The sequence below is a fragment of the Vanellus vanellus genome (genome assembly GCF_965231255.1).
Source record: "Vanellus vanellus genome assembly, chromosome: 1".
NCBI classification, from domain to species: domain Eukaryota; kingdom Metazoa; phylum Chordata; class Aves; order Charadriiformes; family Charadriidae; genus Vanellus; species Vanellus vanellus.
This window is the reverse complement of record NC_138905.1, coordinates 2,810,579-2,832,340: the sequence shown is the minus strand read 5'-3', so window position 1 is coordinate 2,832,340 and position 21,762 is coordinate 2,810,579. Positions and strand designations below refer to the sequence as shown.

Genomic DNA, 21,762 nt, shown 5'->3' with positions numbered 1-21,762 from the left:
TACTTTCGAACTTAATATCACTCCTCTTGGGATCTGCAAAGGCAGTCATGAAGTTACAACAACATTAATTATCCGTTAAAATGAAGTGACAGTCATGAAATTTATTTTATTATTATTTTTAAGTGTTTCTCTGCTAAGTCTACTCATTTGCTACTTTTCAAAATGAAAGAGCTCATCAGTTTGAAAGCAAAGGTTTGTTTAAAATCGCCAGGGGGGGAATAGTTTCCCTCCTCCCTGCTTGAATCTAAAACTATGAAGCAGTATTATTTTTGTTGATGTTGTCTCCAAATAAGCTCACTGGCTTCAAGTCATTTTCCCATCTCTCCTAGAAATAAACTTATCAAGATGAAGCTTGGTATACAAGTTGTCAGCTGAGATGTCAAGTTTTAAAATCCAAGTGAAAAATAAACCCATGAAAATTGGGGTTTATAAAGGTAGGAGTGAATTATTGCGCTGCTTTCTCCAATTTCCACTTCCTGTCTCCGAGATTCCCCTCCGTATATACCGAGAAACAGACAAAACGGTATTAACGGAGAGGCAGACCAATAAGAGAAATCTCAGAGAGTAACTCTACCATTACCAAATGCTGTTGGTTTGGGTTTTTTGTCCCCCAGAAAACAATAAGGAAAGTAAAGCAGGCTTCTCTGACAGTTTGATATTTCCAAACCCTCCACCTCATAAGCAGCAAGGCTGCAAACATTGTTATGTTTCTTTGACATTTGGCAGGTAAGATTGTGCGCTAAACTTTCATGGTTTTAAAAACCCCTTCAGAAGGTGACCTGAGCTGCCATAATCGAATTCTCTCTTCAACAGATGGCTCTCCAAAGAGGCAGCAGTTACCATAGCACACCTGACCACAGTACTTGTTCTATAGGTAAATCTCTCCTCCAACCCAAAATGTCTTCACGCTTCATCCTGGCTCCTTCCCTCGCCTGCAAAGGGACAGTCTTGACACAGTCTGACCCTCCTCATCCCCTCTTTTCCTGTGCCAGAGCAGGATTATCCCATAACCCTCCAGCCCTCAGTAATATTATAGCTGTCAAAGAATAAATGCTCTTCTAAATCTTTGGCTGGGTGCGAGATCAGAGGAGGGGAACTTCTGCTGTGAGAGAAGAAAAAGATGTCTGAGATGGCATAACTAGGAGGAACTCAACCTGTGGAAGCGATGCCGCTGTCTCCGTGCGTGTTCCCCAGCCCCGAGGCTGAAGTGGCCTTTTGGACACTCACCAAACGAAACAGATTTTACTTTTTTTTAATTTTTATAACATCAATTATACCCACCAAACTTGAATGTTTTGTTTTGGTAAATGAACAGCCCTCACCACTGCTTTTACGCTGCAGAAACACCTACTCTGCAATCTTACCAGTTACTATTTTAAGTCCTCTCTCTACCAACTATACATCTTCAGGTATGGAAAGAGAGAGTCGTGCACACGTACGTGTCACATTCAGGGACGGGAGGCCCTTATCACATGTCACATTAGCCTTTCTTTCCAGTTTCTGTGCAATTTATTAATTATCTTCTAAAATTCTACCACAATATTTTATCACTATAAAAGATCCAAGTTTTTCTCTCTCAAATCAATAGTCAGGGTTTTTTTTTCCTGAATGCCATACTGGAAAAAGGTTAAGCTTCCCAGCAACTGTGGAAGACAAGTCATGCCATATAAAGGTGTATGAACAAAGAGAGAATAATTCTCCACAGGCTACACAAATGTGGCCGTACTTACAAAAGAGCTTTACTTCAAAAGTACACTTTCTCACACCAGAATGTTTTTTTCCCCAGGAATGACAACAGGAATGAAAAAACTTCCCTCTAAAAGCAGTTTCTCTCAATTACATTTTTAAACTTTGCTTGAATCTCTCTCTGCAATACTCACTTCACGGAACCTCGTCAAAAGAAAGGATGACCAGAGGAGACAGGTTTTGGTGAACATCTGTTGCATTCCTAAATGTGATTATCAATTGGGTAATATCTACCCAATTGGTCACTCATGCCAGAAGATATTAAATCTTGTTCTCGACCTATCAGAAGTCAAAACAATTATAATCAATTATAATCACTTTTACTGCGCCTCATGGAAGTATTTCCAGCTGTCTGCCCTGCTGTCGGCAGTAGAGAAGACACCATTTCCCTGACTGTTTTCACACTTAATCTAAACACCGTCAAGAGGTCTCTGTGGCAGAAGACTAGATAACAATTATTTTCAAAAAAAAAAAAAAAAAAAAAGCAGCTTCTTGTTCCCCATGAGAAGAACACGGCAAGAAAAAGCCAGTCTCCCAGTTTAACATAGCTAATTACCTGGGAAAATATAATCATTTAGGAAGAAAATAAATCTACTTCAAAAAAGTTTTCCCCACATCTAGTGCACTACTCTCATGAACTGAACATAGATTAATATGCTCTTCATAAATTTACTTCAGTAAAATGCAGAATGAATACTATAAATAAATCAATCCCTTTACTTATGTTCTCCAGACCTACGCCAGTAAATTAGAATAAACATGTTATTAAAACAGAAATCAATAGTAAGCTTTAAAATATACAGTAGCACAAAAAGGTCAAGCCCCAGTATTGATTTCAATATAACATTTTTGGTGTGTAGTTTCCCAAAGGGTTCTTCTCTAATATTGTTCTTCGTTCCTCTTTCACTTTACATTTTCGCTGGTGAATTTGTTGTTCCTTTCTGCAAAAGCCATCTACTCCAAGAAGTTTACTAAGAGCTTGTCATATACGCAATGTACTGCTGAGACATGACAAAACAAGGTCGGGGGGAAGCACTCAGACTCATCAGAGTATCAATTAAACCCTAAAGAGAATTGCAGTTATATAGGGACCCTCCCCCAAGCACAACAACAACAAAATATAAAGAAGCTAATGGCTGCAATCTAATAACCTACCGCTGAGAGCCACCTTCCCGCACCAGCGTGTACGTATTTTTAAAAGCTGATTTAAGGTTTCGAAAGATTTTCTTTAAACAGATGAGAATGTTTAGAAATATAGAGGTTGCAATAAGTTATCCAGCTAATGACAGATAAAATGCCACACCATACGGCGCCCAGCTAGCCAAGTAGAACAGACTCCAGCAATTCATTACCAGGGAGTGTTTGAAAATCTGTCATCTGTATTACTCAAGAAAAGCATTTTTCATGTGGCTTTCAAGACAAAAGTTATCGAAGTCATCATAGGAGACTAAATAGACAAAACATAGCAAAGACTAAAAGTTATAAAAAGCCATCATAGAATCATAGAATGGTTTGGGTTGGAAGGGACCTTAAAGATCACCTAGTTCCAAACCCCTGCCCTGGGCAGGGACACCTTCCACCAGTCCAGGTTGCTCCAAGCTCCGTCCAACCTGGCCTTGAACACCTCCAGGGATGGGGCAGCCACAGCTTCTCGGGGCAACCTGCTCCAGGGGCTCACCACCCTCATCATAAAAAATGTCTTCCTTCTGTCCAACCTAATCATTCACTCTATGCTTAAAACCATCGCCCCTTGTCTTGTGTCTACAGACCCTGGGAAAAAGTCTCTCTGTCTTTCTTATAAGGCCCCCTATATATATCGAAAGGTTGCAATAAGGTCTCCCCAGAGCCTTCTCCTCTCCAGGCTGAATAACCCCAACTCTCCCAACCTTTCTTCATAGCAGATGTGCTCCAGTCCTATAACCATTTTCGTGGCCTCCTCTGGACCCACTCCAACAGGTCCATGTCTTTCTTGTTCTGCTAATTGGCTATTTGGTGACCATACTGGAAAATAAGCAGAAGCTAATACAGGGAAGGGATAACGGGGATACCAAGAGGCAACCACTAGAAGGCCCAGAAAGCTGGACAAGGACCAGATAAGACTACAAAAGAAAACGCAGACTTGTACCCGTAGTATAAGGTAGTTAGAGACACTGAAACACTGAGGCTGCAGGCAATAGTTCTCTTTTGGATCTGCTGGCTAAAATCACTCATGTCCAGATACCCATCATTTCCCATCCACTGGCAGTTACCACCTATTCAGTTCCCTTCACCAGGGATCCCAGGAATGTGTCCCATTCAACTTCAGATGAAGTCACCTGGAGAAGTTCAAGCATGTTCCTCAAATGAAGCTAACCCATGTCTATAATCTTAATTTAAATAGAAGTAATCCTGCAGGGTTGCAACTGTCTAAACAGATATTTTAAAAATATTTAAGATATACTATGTAACTTCTACATACATCAGATCCTTTTTAGTAAGATTTTGAGCAACAGTTGCCCAATGCACCGCACTAGTCCTGATAATTTTCTATATTTGTCATGCCTTAAACAATTTAAGAGCAGACCTAGCAACAGAGTTACTGAGGGGCCACCAAAACAAACAAAAGACTACTTTTAAGCCTTTCCCTGCACATATATATATATAAAAAAAAATAATAATCATACTTACAGTAGTACTTTTCATCTAGGAAACAAAAGCTGCTATCACAGGAGAGATGATGTAGGAGAATCCAAGTACAACTAAGCATTGGGAAAACAATCATCTGGGTCTCCTGGGACAGTCATACATCAGCAAACTGCACATGGACATATATATTTGGCATGCTACCAAAATTACATGCATGTATATACTGAAGACTTGAACAAAATAAACCTCCTGGGATATCGAAGAAACTGTCATGCTCAGCATTTTGCAAAGCCACCTCATTCTACATATAATTAATGTTTCCCATGTGCCAAATCATGTAAGAGTGGAAGCTAGGAAACATTTGCCAACAAAGACTGAAACCCCACAAATACAATTAGCCTAAGCTAAATGATTAGAAAAATAAATAAGACTGAAATTTCCCTGATTTTCAAGGGAAAGAGAGGTGAGTAATCATTCATGAATGTTCAATTTCTATGTAAAAAAAGGGGAAAGGCACATTACTCCTTCCTCTTACTTCTGTTCAGAACATAAAGATCTCTTGTATTACCAAATGTAACAATAAAATTATTGTTATATTATTGCTATAATACTGACAGTGTTACAACCTGTATTACAACCTTGAGTATTATCATAAGATTGTAGCTCTGACACATTAACTGGTCACATATACTAACGGAGTCACTACAAATTCTGTTGCAATCAAATAATAATCAATCCTAAATGAAAATACCTTTAACACAAAACATTTCAAATGCTCAAAAACCAAAGTGAGAAACAATAGCTGGGCTGAGTAAAAGAACAAATATACTAGAATCAACTTGGGCTCTTCAACAGGGTTTGTGTTCAATATAGAATCATTTAGGTTGGAAAAGACATTTAAGATCAAGTCCAACCATCAACCTAACACTGCCACCACCACCACTAAACCATGTCCCTCAGCTCCACATCTACCCGTGTTTTAAATACCTCCAGGAATGGCAACTCCACCACTGCCCTGGGCAGCCTGTTCCAATGCTAAACAGCCCTTTCGGTGAAGAAATTTCTCCTAATATTCAATATAAACCTCACCTGGTGCAACCGGAGTCTGTTTTCTCTTGTCCTATCAATATGACTATTTCAAAACACAATATGGAGTTAACACATTCCTCTTTTCCACAACTAATTTGAGAGTATAAGATTACCAACGCCAGTCAGACTAAAGGTCTAACCTACTGATATATGCCATCTCCAACATTAGCCAGCAAATATATGAGAAGATACAAGACAAGTAGACATCCTTCCTTCATGTCCAGCTCAGTGACTGCATTCATCCAGTCTCCAAATAAGCAGGCATATTCCCAGTGGACAATCAGCCAAAAAGCATCTTTGTTAATGCCATTCCATTAGTTGGATTCCAAAAACAGTAAGCGAGATAAGGCGGTGTCCTGGCCCAGGACAGTCAAACATGGCGGAATTCAGCTCATTGGTAATATTCAAATTTCCATCCACGGACTAGAAGCCACACGTTCCCCATGATGGTTATTAACCTTCACATCAACTTACTATGTTTCCAGAACCTCTATATAGACTTCCAAATTCTGGGGGAAGAAAATCCTGTGAAGGTTCATCATTATTTGTGGGGAAATTCAAGTTCCCAGGAGCCTCCTGGTTTTCTTCCTGCTCTCATATAGCCAAAAGTTTAGGTAAGCTTCATATTCTCAGCTAAGAAACATACAGGTTTGTAACCATATTCAATCACACAAAAAGGGAGATGAAAATACACGAAGAAGCATACAGAAAGAACATGAAAGACCAGTGGGCATATCATTTTGGACACATGCTCTAAGGCTGGGTCTAAATCACTACTTTACGTATAAACGTTCAAAGACACTTCAAACAAGAGCTGTGTAATTCACATGTTGTGAGTGTACTGATAGCATTAAAATACAATTTGAAGAGTCAGCATTTACTTCTAATCCCAGAAATAAGCACAGATCTTAACTTTATGTGATAAGAGTAGTCCATCTGTACTGTGTATGTATGCGTGAATAAATAAATTATATAGCAAGTTAAAATTAAAATTTCCTTCACAGTCTGAAATGAGTAAAATACATTTCCCAATCAGATCAAAACGTGATCGTACACTGCATACAGAAACAGTGCTGAAATCACCTATTAGACAGTTGGAATCAGACACAACAAACAGTTGCAAGTTTCAGACACTTATATGTTTAAATGTTATTTCATGTAAAGATTGGAAAAAACAATGTTTTTTAGCAATGAATGAAAATGTACACATGCAAAATATACCACCTACGGTAAAAAAAATAATAATAAAATGAATGCAAAAATAAAAGATTTTTAATTTTCTGTCACATACCACTGGCACGTGTCTTAAAGGACAATCAACAAAGAAAAGCAGTGGGTTATCAAACTAAATTGATAATAGATCAGAAGTGGAAAGTCAAATAGTTTTTAATTGCAGGATACCAGATAAATTCACTAATGATGGGTTATGCCCCTACCATACCTCTTAAAAAAAAAAAATAAAATTTAGAAGTCCAGCACATCGATTTGTTTTTCCAAGATAGAAGTTGCAAGTTCTATGCTCAGGGGGTCAGGCCTCATTATACTCATTTCCCTCTCAAAGAACCTGACATCAGAGCCGAGAGTGGCAGTGAGTCACAGCTCTGCATGTCACTGTTCTCAGAGACATGAGACACCGTCACGCTTCAGTCAGACTGGCCTTAGACAGCACCAGTGCATTTTTATACCACATCCCTCCATATCAGTTATGAAACATGCATTACACTGTATTTTTCCTTGCGCAACTATTGACATATGAATATTATAAACTGTCCTCTGTTCTTCCATTATATGTTTTAAGAACAGTACAGGTGGGAATTCAGGTTTTGTTCTGTTTTCCCACACTGCATCCATGTGTTTGTAATAAATAACCACAGTTGAGAGTAATCTTTTCCTTCTCATGTTTATATTATCTGGAACACTCTGCACTGGACAGACCTGCACGACATAAAATACTTTATCTGAACAAAGTGCATCTAGCTCTTAAGTATGTACTTGCTCAAAAAACTGAAGTCCAGTAATGATGAAAAATTACACCGACTCGGTACGTGCATGAGCATCCAGAAGACTGGCACAGGAGGTTGTACAGAAGAGTGCACTTTTTTTTGCCTGAAAGTATGGATCCTGCCTTGAAAAGAGAACATTGCACAAACATTTCTCATGCCCACGTACTGGGGGGAGATTGCTTGCCCAACCAGAATAAAAAAGGAGGGGGTTAGGCATGCCAAACCTAAACAATGTAAACCTGTTCTGAAAGTGATCAACAGAGCAGCATTCACAGCATCCTGAAAAGAACAGGATCCCGAGGAGAACAGCTCCACATTTGCTACAGCGCGTCTTGACTGTTTTTAAAACATAAACCTCAACCAGTATTCAGCCCATAAAGACCTCGAGGAACAGCTAAGGAAACATCTGCGTCTTTTAAAGTTGTTTCATCCAACATGAAAAGAGCTTCTACAATCTGGTTAAAATATATTTTTACACTGTGTAGAAAGCATACTAAGGCATCCTTGCTTATTGCTAAAAAAATCAAAACTAGAAAAGGATTAAAGCTGATAACAAGACTTGATCTTTGTCATTTTATTCTTTATATTTTTCTTTTAATTTATTTTTATAGTTTACATTTCAAAAGCACAGATTCTCCAACCTAATTTTAAGACAACAAAAAGATTTTATAGGATCCTTTTAATATGTAATATCTTCCTCGCTAATCCTAAACCAAATAAAGGGAAGACTGCCAGCATTATTCCCTACGAAACATAAAATCAGGTATATGACAAGCCAATCTGCTCCCTACCTTTCACAGATCAATGCACAACCCATGAAAACTGAATTATGGAATACCTAAATGAGAATTACTGAAAAGTGTCAAATGACAAAATACTAAAGTTACAAAACAAATATTTCCATCCTGTAATCACGTTTAGCTGAACTCTTGAGCAGTCAACATTAAGCTCAAATGTAATGCAAGTTTTACTGTCACAGCGCAGTTCAAAAGAGGAGAGATTTCACTGTAACATATTGATTTCCTTTATTGCTGATTCAAAAAAAAAAGCCCGATTTTTTTTCCTGGGGCATTTATATAGCCCTATCTAATTATATACTCCATCAGCCTAACTCAATTAAATAATAATATAATGACGTGTAGGAAACAACTGATATATATGCAGACAGTTTAAGTAGTACTAATTACATTCTAATTTTTTTAATTCATCATAATGAGCCTTTCTTCCCATTCTCAGAATGGAGGACAATGTGTAGATTAATATTCATATTCAGTGTGTCATATTATCTATTTAGGAAAAACACTGAAAGAAAATACAAATTAATACACAAGTCCACCACGTTCACCATACAGGCAAACTCGATTTCAGATTCAAACGGGAATTTTTTTAACTGCTAATAAACCCACAGTACCGTACCAAACATTGCAGAGTATATTTTAAAAATGCTGCATCCCAAGTCTGCCGCTGCATTCTGTGTGACTGTACCCAGTCCTTCATAGTAACTACAATCTCTGAAAAAAATGGTTCAATATACAAAAAGAATATTAAAACAGTTTACTAGTAAATTGTTTTAATACGGTACTATAGCAGAGTTTAAGGAACCTGAAGGTGCTCAAGTCCATGGGACCTGAAGAAATACATCTGCAGATCCTGAGGGAAGTGGTGGATGAAGTTGCCAAGCCATGAGCCATTGCATTTGAGAAGTGGTGCAAGTCTGGCGAAGTTCCCACTGACTGGAAAAGGGGAAACATAACCCTCATATTTAAAAAGGGGAAAAAGGAAGACCCGGAGAACTACAGGCCCCAATCAGTCTCACCTCTGTGCCCGACAAGATCACAGAGCAGATCCTCCTGGAAATCATGCTAAGGCACATGGAAAATAAGGAGGTGATCGGTGACAGCCAACATGGCTTCCCTACGGGCAAGCTGTGCCTGACAAAAGTTGGTGGCTTCTACAATGGCATTACAGTGTTGGTGGATAAGGGAAGAGCAACTGATGCCTGGACTTGTGCAAAGCATTTGAAACTGTCCCGGATGACCCCCTGGTCTCTAAACTGGAGTAACATGGATTTGACTGATAGACCACTCGGAATCTGCTGGATGGCTGCAATCAAAAAGTTGTGGGCAACGGCCCCATGTCCAAGTGGCGAGCAGTGACAAGCAGTGTTCCTCAGGGGTTGGTACTGGGACCAGTGCCATCTAACATCTTTGTTGGTGACATGGATGTTGGGATTGAGTGCACTCTAGGCAAGTTTGCCCATGACACCAAGCTGTGTGGAGCACTCAAAACGCTGGAGGGGAGGGATGGCATCCAGAGGGACCTGGACAAACTGGAGAGATGGGTCCATGCCAACCTCAGGAAGTTCAACAAGGCCAAGTGCAGGGTCCTGCATGTGGCTCAGGGCAGTCCCAAGCACAAATACAGGCTGGGCGGAGAATGCATGGAGAGCAGCCCTGAGGAGAAGGACATTGGGGAATTGGTTGATAAGAAGCTCAACATGAGCCAGCAATGTGCACTGGCAGCCCAGAAGGCCACCGGCATCCTGGGCTGCATCCCCAGCAGCATGGCCAGCAGGGCGAGGGGGGGGATTGTGCCCCTCTGCTATGCTCTGCTCTGGGGAGACCCCCCCTACAGTGCTGCCTCAAGCTTGGGGGGTCCCAACATCACAAGGGTATGGACCTGCTGGAGCAAGTCCAGAGGAGGCCACAAAGATGCTCCAAGGGGTAGAGCATCTCTGCTGGGAAGACAGGCTGGGAGACTTGGAGTTGTTCAGCCTGGAGAAGAGTCCCTAAAGGGGCTCCAGAAGAGCTGGGGAGGGACTTTTTACAAGAGCATGTAGTGATAGGACAAGGGGGAATGGCTTCAAACTGGAAGAGGGGAGATTGAGATTAGATATTAAGAAGAAATTTTTCACTCTGAGGGTGGTGAGACACTGGTCCAGAGAAGCTGTGGCTGCCCCATTCCTGGAGGTGTTCAAGGCCAGGTTGGACGGGGTTTGGAGCAACCTGGGCTGGTGGGAGGTGTTTCTGCCCATGGCAGGGGGGTTGGAACTTGATGATCTTTAAGGTCCCTTCCAACCCAAACCACTCTATGATTCTACTTTGTACTAACTATTAAAGCAGTTCTAACCATACTGAAGCTCACAGAAATATCTAGAATTCAATCAAATAACAAAAATTACCATTGCTACTGCTATTAAAATTTACCTTTTGATCAAACAGAGGGTTTTTAAGTAACGCACCTCTGCATTGCTCTCAAGCTATTTCTGCGTCTATAATGCAAAGTGAATATTTGGACTCAGAAGAAATCAACCAAGATTGAGCTTAAAAGACTGTAAAAAAAGAGTCAGGCTTATGAGGTGAAAAGGGATTTAGATCAACATTTTATATCAGCTTTTACAACAAAATTGCAGTTAATTTGTTGTTTTAACATGTATTTAATATCAAAATGTGCTACATCACCCAAAGGTCTTACCTACCATTTTGTCTTGGGACACAAAATTCAACTATTTATAGTAAGTACATAAACAACAGTAATAAAAGCATTAAGTACATGTTTGCTTTAAATATTGTTGTTAACAAACCAACCTTCTCTTTTGAGCTTCAGAGTCTCTCCTGGCTCGTTCTAATGCCAGTTCTTCAGCTATTCTTTTCTTTAGTTCTTCATCATTAACTACAATTAAAAAAAATAAATTAAATGTTAACAGAACACAATACATTCCTAATTACAAAAATAAAGTACAGCATTGTATTACACAATTATTTATTTTCTTTTTTCTGTAAAGCAGTTGGAGTGCTTTCTTGTGGTTTAACCACCTTTCAAATTTTAGCATACAAACACTAGAGAGTCTTTAAAAACTACTCTTATTAAACAAGTTTTCAATTAGTGGAATCTTTTGAAAATTAAAAAACACGCAGTATATTTTAAATTAAATACATTTTTCTTGTGAATTATGCCTTTATAAAGTAAAAACAAAAAAGGGGAGAGGGCAGGGCGAGATGGGACTGAGACCTAAACAGAAAAATCATAAAATGCTGCTTTTTATTCATATGGAAACAAGGGAAACGTACTCCTGTGTAACAAACCAAGCATTTGCAGATGCATTATTTTACCCAACAAAGCATTTACAACATCCTAGATGTTCACACTTCTGGTTTCTTTTGTTAGAAAAAGATTTTGCCTCAAATTCTCTCAATTTTGTTTAAAGCAGCAGACACGGAAAGAATATTTTCTTGATTTAGGTTATGCCAGATGAATTAATTGAAAGTCTGGTTAAGAACTAAAAAGCAGGGAACAACTTCAAGTCTGTGAATGAACTTTTCAACACAAAGGTAGAAAAGTGTGAGAGCCACTAATCCTAGAAGCTTGAAAGACATCTATAAGACTACCAAAATCCATTCAATAAGGTTTTGAAACACAAAACAAGTCCATTTCCAATTCTCTTTGATTTTCAAGGGCTCAGTCATACAAGCTACTACATTGCTACTGTTCAATATTACCTATCTCTACATCTATAGGCAACTGCATGCTTCTGAAAAACACTGACCCTAGAAGATCAGAAATAGTTTCTGAATACTTCCTTTGATAGAAGTTGTAGCAATAAAACGTGTTTCAAGAGAATTCCAAAAGAAATCATACTGAAAAGGTTTCAATCAAAAACAAACAAACAAGACACACCACACTTTGGAGATGGTTTTGTTTTATCTCTATCCAAACACAACTTGACACACAACACAGCAGGAATTAAAGAAAAAAGAAATTAAAATACCCAACCATCTAGTAAGAACGAACAACATTTTCCACTTGGGTGGAAGTGTAGTAGCTTGGTAACTGAAAGTTATACCAACTTCGGTAGAAGACCTGTTAACTTTGCATAAAATATTGATTTGTAGCCATCAAGAAGAGTGAGTTTTCCTATAGGTGGAAAAGAAAACAACTATAAGGTACAGCTGTAGAAAGAGATTAAAAAAATAAAAATCAAGTAATTATTTCCAGGTTTATTCCTCTATAAATCCTAATCTAGACCTGCCCGCCTGGAATAAAGGTCTACCTGCAGTAGCTGGGCTGTACCTCTGTAAGTCTGCAATACTCCAGTACAGGCTTACCAATAATTCTCTTCTTTATATGAAGCATCTGGCTCAAATTCTACTCAATGGAACTACAGAGCTAAAAGATGTGTAATCTCACTCGAAAATGTCTATCACTTGAGCATAATATCCAGGAAGGTGATACAACCCCCTCATCTGCCCTCAGAAACAATAACAAAGCCACTTGCTTAGGTAGCTAAAAACCAGAGAAGTACATTTTCAGGCAATGTAAGACACGAAGCAATTGCGAGACAACAAGCAGCCTCCTTAGAGGTTGCATTTATACGAAGTATTTATGCATACAGACAGCATACAACAACTCTTAGCAGTCGGAAATCTGCGGAGATACTGGGGCAGAGGCGGAAAAGCCATCAGCCTCCTCTTTCGTAGCAAGCTAGGAGTTAAAAGCATTTGCCCAGAAGTTGGAACATCTGGAGCTTAGATCCTCCTCAGCTGGACAGGTTTGAGTCCACATATCGTATATACTCAAGTAAAGTGCTCTAATCATGAAGCTACCATCTAACTTAAACAGACATCCTCTTTTTTTGGGTTGTTTTTGTTGGTGGTTTTTTGGTGGTGTTTTTTTTTTTTTTTTAAATGACAAATAAAGCTAAAGAAAAAGTGCCTGAGAGGGTGCTTAGTGATGAGAAGACAAAACTGGGACAGCCTCCAATTCTAGTATCCTTTATGGAACCAGTTATTTGTTTTACATTAGGCAGCAATCAGATTTTTAAAAATAAAGACATACACATAAAAAAAGCCAATGACAAATAGCCACGTATCTCAGTGACCTCGTCTCCAGGAATTGCCTTTATCTGCAAATATTATCCAACATCATTAGGCCACATTCCCATTATAGCTAATGGAGTTCAGTGTGCAATTCTTCTCATCCTTAAGTAGACTTTTAAAATAGTGAATTTTATGAATGAATGAAGCAGCTTCATCGACTATATGGGACTCTTGGCCGACTAATTCAGTTATAACCATCTTAAGTAAAGCAGAATGAATCGATATCCATCCCGCCAGATGCAGCAAATGCTTACGATGACAGAAAGAAAATTGCTTTGGGGAAAAGTAGGGGGACACTTGTGAATGGCAAGTGAGACCACGGCTTGAAAATATATAAACATACGTGAAAATCCAGAGGTAAATATGAATCTTGTAACAGATGACTGTCACAAACCACGGATGAAAAAGCAGAACCCTATTATATTGGGAGAATCTCTACTGATGAGTGACACTGCTCCACTATTTTCTCCTCTGAGGCTGTGTGAAGATACTCTCCATTGGAGAAGACACTGTACATTTCCAAACAAAGATCAGTTAGTCACAGTGAACTGTACTGCCAGAAGAGAACAAAAGTTTAGCAAAATCTCAGGCAATCACCAGGATCCTGTTTCTGTAGTGCAGCACACATTAATCTCCCACACACCTCAGTAAGCATCACAAGCCAAAATGAGAGCAGTTAAGGTTCTGAATTTGTACACTTAGAAATGATTAAGCTGTCATAAAAGCAAAGAATTTATTTCACTTCACAGCTAACTTGTTCACAGAACAATCTGAAAACCCATGATCAAGTGTTTCTTACTGCAGTTCTGTTCAACCCAGATACCTCGATATTTCATGTCCTTTTAATACTGCACCTGAGAAGACACAAAACATTGCATAAGTACATTGTTCACCAGCATCTACATCAGGAAGTTCATTGTTCTGCGGTGCAAATATGAGTACAAGAACTCTAACAGACCATAGAATGTTCTTTTTTAAGTCGTAATGAGAAAAGATTCAGGCATCAGCCAATGAAGACATTTGACCTTAACAATCAATTAGGTTACCCATCGATCAGCCAAATACTAATAGGGAATAAAAGTGGAGCTATAGATCATTCAATAGAATTATTGTAAGATATAATTGGGTAGCTCCCAAATGGGACCTTTATGATGTTTCAGTAAAAAATTGCAGTTCTACAAGTAGGAGGGATTTGTTCTAGAGGAAGAAGCATTTAAAGAGGGAAAAGTTAATTTATTAAGAGGAGGGTGAGGAGAAAAAAATGGAACCATTTCTAGACAAAAGCAATAACGTTTCTCTCTGATGGCAATCTCTGCTTATACGATAGGGCATTAAAAACAGACAGCTGGGCATTAAACTATTGGAGAATATTAGAATCCGGTAGGTGCAAGACTGCTAAAATAAGCATGATCCAGCGACGAGAAGTTTATAGAAGTTGCCAAAAATTATGGAACTGTTCCCACCACAACCCCCATGAGTATTTTAAGTTCTTCAGGATACTGAAATCAGCATCAACTTGATAGTAAGTGCATCCCAGAGCAGGCAAATTTGGAAGATTTTCAGGCAAGTACATTTAGGAAGGTCACGCTTGCATCCCTGTGCTTTCTTACGCTCCTACAAGAGCGTAAAATGAACACAGCTCCACCATTTCCGGAGTCTGAATGTGCTAATGCACAGCCCACATCACAAGACAATTTAGATAGATGGTCAGTAATGGGAACTATACTCAAAAAGCCACAGTGCTATAGCCAGAAATAACTCTTCTCTGTCCTCTTTGCGTGTGAAGGGTGGATGCTGATAGGTGTCTGACAAGCGGTATTCTCTTCAGGATAATGGAAACGGAGTACCACCAGCTGCACTGCCAAGGGGCTCATTACCATGCTCAGATCTAGCAGCAGGTTGCACAATGCTTAGAAGAGTGACCAAACTGCTCCACCTAACAACATCACAGACACAGAATACCAGTAGATGATAAAAACCACAAAGCTCTTGCCTGCACCTTGGCTGACCAAGCAGGCACTGTCAATGGACAAGGACATTTTGACGGCCTCTGGGACACAGTAACCTGACCTTTCTTATTTGTCCACCTACTCTTTTGGAAAAGTTTGAAAGACACAGTCATTTATGCCTAATGTTATAGTGCAAATGCATGACGTACCTCCTCCCCTTCAGGCACAGATTCTAACTTTAAAAAAAAAGTACATCTAAATCAATCAATTATTTAAACCATTTTCATGTAGTGCTAGCACAACATGATACACATATTTGGTTCAGTTAACTTCCCCTCCCGATACACACACACACAAAAAGAGGTAAATTCAGCTTCTCTCACATTTAAAGCAAAGCTTTAAAAGCATGGAAAAAAAGAGGACAAGACAGTCAAAGGTGAAGTCTGAAGAAACTATAAATTACATCCAGTACATATCTATTGGCCAAAATCTGAGCTCATGCCCATTGAATAGAAGAGAGGCAACTTCCAGAATAAAAGTCACAGCACATTTATTCAAATTTTCTACCAAATCACTGTAGTTGGCTTTATGCCTTCAGAGGGATGTTTGGAGTGAAAGGGTATAAGAGTATCCGAGACAGGGTTTTATTTTGAAAAGAACACAGAGCAGGCTGGCAGTGACGGAAACATAAGAGCATTCTCCGTGTGACCATGTTTCAATGCTTTTCCATTCAGCCTTTTCCAGACAAGGAAGACGCTCTGAGATTCCTACCCATCCAACACCCTTTCACAAACCTGAAGGAGGCTCATTCTGCCAGCTTTTTAAAAAGGTCACAAACACTATGAAAATGGTTTTGGGAGCCAAATGGTTTTGGGAGACAGATACTGTTTTCTGTAGTCCCGGTAAACACTAACCTGATTGCTGTTAAAAAAACACAACAGAAACCCAACAATTAAACAAACAGAAAGAGTGTTCAAAGCCATTTGCTTAACCCTTATAACTGATCCTTCACTTGTGCTTCAAAAATCAAATGCATACGAACGCATACACCCAGTATGTTTTCCAGGGTCCAAAACTCTGAATAATTACAGGGACAATTGATGAGGACAGAGAAGCTGAGGGTACTGAAGAGCTTACGCACTTATCAACAGTTGCTGAGGTTTCAGATACACAATATGCACTTAATCTTGCAACTTCAAAGGCCATCCACTAGCAGTATCAAAGCAAAGCCAGGAGCTTCACATGACAGCAACAATTCCTGAGAAGCAATCAGCAATTTTATCTCCCAGGCCTACTGTAGGTTGGTGCTTAAGGGTATACGCAACTCAGCTACTCTCGTAATTTTTTTCTCCAACTCCTCTGCCCTTACTAGTAAGAAGATCTAAATCTGTACCTTTTTCCTCTTACTCTAAAGCAGTTGCTTTAAAGAATAAGCAGTCAGCATGATACTAAGATTACAGCAAAAAGGCGGCACCCAAAGCTGCAAACAACACACATTAGGTAAAGCAGACACCTGCAGCCTCAAAAAGGTTAGCCTGAGAAATCAGAATACAATATGGACAAATTAATCAAATGGCCTCTAGCCTGCAGAGCTACGAATCTGCCCATTAGTCTTGCATTTCAAAAAAGTCATTAATGGAAACAGCATTTATTAACAGGCACCTTAACTAAACCCTTCTGAAAGGGCAGGTGCATTAAGTTATTAATGAAGAGACACTTAGGTTTCACAGAATCAAACATCTTTTAGAAAATACTTAGCTAAATAGTATTCAGAGAATGAACTTACAGGGGAAAAAAAAAATAAACCAATTCTACTTTTCCTTTTCATTCAACTTTGCTAATATATAAAAAAAAAAAAGTGTCCAGTGAACAGGATGTCCTTCAGAGAGCAACTTCTCAAGGGCCAGAACATAATCATACAGATGTTGTCCAGGCCATTTGACCATCTTCCTTAACGAGATAAAAAATTGCTTTTACAAAAAAATACCTCAAAGGATGGAAACTGCAGAGCCCCTCTGAGCAATACATTTCATGCCTGACTGACCTGATAGTGAAAAAGCTTCTTCTTACAGGTCAAGAGTGCTCTTGTTTCAATGCAGAATCCTAGAATGGTTAGAGTTGGAAGGGACCTTGAAGATCATCCAGTTCCACCCCCCTGCCATGGGCAGGGACACCTCCCACCAGCCCAGGTTGCTCCAAGCCCCGTCCAACCTGGCCTTGAACACCTCCAGGGATGGGGCAGCCACAGCTTCTCTGGGCAACCTGCGCCAGGGGCTTACCACCCTCACAGCTGAGAATTTCTTCCTAATATCTAACTTAAAACTACTCTATTCCAGTTTGAAAACTCCTGTTCATTGTCTTCCTGCCATGCACCACCATGAAGAGACTGGTTCTGTCTTCTTCAACCTCCTTGCTGAAAGGGTACTTCCAAGCCTAACAAGTCCAGGTCCCTTGGCCTCTCTTCTCAAGTTTCAGACCACCATTCCTTCACCCAAGGAGCTCAGCAATACATTTGGGGTTACGCTGGCTACTTCTGCCTTCAAATAAACAAGCCGCAAGGAAGGACAACCCATGCCATTTCAATGAAGGTACAATCCAGAGGACTAACGCAGGGGTAAGATACACGAAACCAGAATGCACAATCTTCAAATTAGCTCTGAATGCATCAGCAAGACAGCAAACAAGAAGCTACATAGACAATTCCGTTCATCTTTTACATCGGCACTCAGTAGAGGCTGTTAGGAAAGTGTAGTTATAAATGAGTGGCAAACTACCGTCATGAAGTAGACATGGGCTAAGACAAAACAGAGGACAGAAAGCACCAGCAATGGGAAAGCTAAACAGAGATTTTAAACCCTGCACGTCAATAGTCTAAATCATTTTAATCAAGACTTTGTAAGACTGGAAAACTTTGAAAGGGAGAAAATAAGCCCAAGTAAGCTGAGCAGCACAATGGTATACAAATTCAGTTTTGAAAAATGAGTAGTCACACACACTGGAAAGCATAATGTGATTTTACCTTACATTTTTCTTGGTTTTTAATATCAACCATAAAGACATGTAAGTCCGGAGTATCACAAAAAAGAAAATGTGTTTAATGGCCAGATGGGCATGAGAGGGAAGAAGGTAGAAGGGGAAGAGAAGGCCCAACATAAATATAGAATATATAAAGAATGAAAGAGGAAGAATATGAAAAATAGATATAAGATGATGCACCTCCTCATTTCCTTGAGCGCAGTGTTCTATCAGTCTTTCCACACAAGAGCTAAAGCCAAGGACTAGCTTTGCTGAGTTCTATTTCAGTTTCACTGAAGTTTATGGTCTTAACACAACAATCACTTTGAAAAGTTCTCGAACCTATTTTGTCCAATAGTTCATGTTAATATTTTCTTTCTCTTAAGGCCAAGGGGAAACATTAGAAAGTGTCTTTGAAACAAAGCACAGAAAGTGCATTAGAAGCATGAACGCAGGCTGGTTTCTCACAGATCCGCATTGCAGGTTTCTCCAAGTCTCTCTTGTCCCTATGACATTGCCTTCCTTGAGCACTTTTCCAGACTCCACATTTCAGCGCTTTCCTGGCACAGGCTGCAGTTGCTTTTGCAGAACATGGGTCAATCTGCCAGCCATTGCGTACATGTGGAGTGATAAACCTTTGGCAAAACAGCCCAGGCACCTGAAGACCTTCTCTCCATAAAGGCATTTGTCTTATTGTCTCTTTTCTACCCAGCCCTTGATTTATCAAAACCTATAGAAACATCAGGACCTTGAGACTTTCAGCATCCCTTAATTAGATTTGGCTGAAACATTAATAAATTCACAAGTTATGTGAAGGCAACTGGTATGGCACTACCACAAAACCATTTTCCTTTGCAAAAGCACATAGGAACAATGGAAAGAAAACCCAAGACAGCTCAACACAGAGAAGAGACAAGGTATAGAATATAATAATGTAAAATAGGCAGCTCTGGGCTTCTATTCATACTTCCATCACACATTGTTAAAAAGGCTCACAACAATCCAGTTGGCAGCTGGTCACTAGTGGTGTTCCACAGGGCTCAGTGTTGGGGCCACTCCTGTTTAATAACTTCATTAATGATCTTGACAAGGAGATTGAGAGCACCCTCAGTAAGTCTGCGGATGACACCAAGTTCGGTGGGAATGTTGGGGGTAGGAGGGCTCTTCAGAGGGATCTGGACAGGCTGGATTGATGGGCTGAGGCCAACAGTATGAGGTTCAACAAGGCCAAGTGCTGGGTCCTGCACTTGGGCCCCAACAACCCCATGCAATGCTACAGGCTTGGGGATGAGTAGCTGGAAAGCTGCCTGGCAAAAAAGGACCTGGGGGTGTTGGCTGACAACCGGCTAAACATGAGCCAGCAGTGTGCCCAGGTGGCCAAGGCGGCCAATGGCATCCTGGCCTGCATCAAGAACAGTGTGGCCAGCAGGACCAGAGAAGTGATTGTCCCACTCTACTCGGCACTGGTGAGGCCGCACCTTGAGCACTGCTCAATTTTGGGCGCCGCAGTATAAGAAGGACATTGAGGTGCTGAAGAAGGTCCAGCAAAGGGCAACCAAGCCGGTGAAAGGTCTTGAGAATAGGTCTTATGAAGAGTGGCTGAGGGACTTGGGGTTGTTTAGTCTGAAGAAAAGGAGGCTGAGGGGAGACCTTATTGCTCTCTACAACTACCTGAAAGGAACGTGTAGAGAGATGGGCGCTGGACTCTTCTCACAAGCTACATCCGATAGGACAAAAGGAAATGGCATCAAGTTGCGCCAGGGGAGGTTTAGGTTAGACATTAGGAAAAACTTCTACACTGAAAGCGTTATCAAAGACTGGAACAGACTGCCCAGGGAAGTGGTTGAATCACCATCCTTGGATGTATTTAAAAGCTGTCTAGATATGGTGCTCAGGGACATGGTTTATAAGTGGGCCCGGTAGAGTTAGATAACAGTTGGACTTGATGATCTTAAAGGTCTTTTCCAGCCATAATGATTCTATGAAAGCTCATACAGCAGCATTTGAAAGATTTTTATTTTTGTAATATTTGAATATGGACAATATATTGTCGATTCTTTTTGCTGAAGCCAAAAGCAAGTAAAATCAAGGGGGGAAAAATACGATGAAAGAACACCAACAGGCTACATAATATATTAAGTGGAGTTGGAGAACAATGCTTCAAGGTATGTACCAACCATTGCCAGAAACAGGAGTACTACTTTTTTGCTGGAAGAACTATTTCACGATTACTTTCTGCAGCATTTCTTGCATTCACCTCTGTACCATCTGGTATTGACAAGAGAGCATCAGGGCATTCAAACCATCGATCTGATCCAACAAGGCAGTTCTCATGTCCCTGTGCGCGTTAAGTATGAACATTAAACAGCTCACTTGGGACAACATACCTTAGGGCTGCCTTCAAACCCATCATCTGTCTCAGTAGCTGGCAGGGCAACTGCAGCTTTGTAGACATTAAAGTTAATGAAGATGTCACAAGGAAAATTCCTAACTGCACACTAACAGTCATAAATACTGAATCAGAAAGCATAGGTTGGCAACCTGCTATTCTCACAGCATCAATCTATGGACTTATAAAAACATTATGGGTCTTCCACAATGAAAATAATTTTCCCACACCCACATTTCAATTTAAGACTCATAATAGGTAAATATTACAATATGCAAATACCCTCAATTTATTCTTAATAAACACTCCAGTGTGGTCCATATCTAAATTCCATACATCACACAAAAAACATCAATATCAACAGTAGCCATGTAAGTTGAACAGCAGAAAAAAAAATGAAATATCAAATCCATCATTCTTAATTTAGAAAAAGTAGCCAACTATATAAATGACAGGCACTCAAGTAGCATAAAATAATTTCCACCAGACCCAGAAAAAAAATGTGCATCATTTATTTCTTATTCAATTAAGCAACAAGAAAACATTGTTACCTTTCCTGACATTCTCAAAGTTGTCTCAAGCGGCTAACCATGGAAACAAAATTTGTCTCACCCCTCAAATAGGTTACTTGAGGTCCAGGTTAAAGTGCACTGGTAAATCAATGCGAGACAGTCCATCTACACCCACCCATGCTTCGTGCTGTATGTGCATACATAGAAGCTTCAGCTTATCATAGCTGTCAATCAGGTAACTCTTATGAGCATAAAGTTCGCTGGTAAAATTATGTACTTTAGTTTGCTTTGGATATCAGCAACACTGTCAAGGAACTCTTATCCTGGCCTCCTAAAAACGTCAGTTTTTAAGAAAGCCATATAAATATTCATTATACACTAAAGAAAATAGTAAGACTTGTGGTTTTGTAATTAAACTGTATGACTTCAATGTTGATTAAAGCCATAGAAAATATATATAGTGTGCTTAAATTTGGTGGTGAGTCAATGACACCATTAAATATACTCTTCCTTCTTTAATTATTATTTTTGAAATAGCTTGGATTTGCTGGTAACAGC

At 39.7% G+C, this 21,762-nt stretch overlaps 1 protein-coding gene across 2 annotated transcripts in view; it reads right to left on the bottom strand.

The window, feature by feature from the left end:
• CHCHD3 (coiled-coil-helix-coiled-coil-helix domain containing 3) overlaps positions 1-21,762 on the bottom strand; it is a 176,865-nt gene that overhangs the window by 135,456 nt on the left and 19,647 nt on the right. For both annotated transcript variants that reach the window (XM_082486897.1, XM_082486898.1), the window contains exon 3: positions 11,051-11,135. In XM_082486897.1, the coding sequence (XP_082343023.1) occupies positions 11,051-11,135 (85 nt within the window). The remainder of the gene's footprint in view (positions 1-11,050; positions 11,136-21,762) is intronic.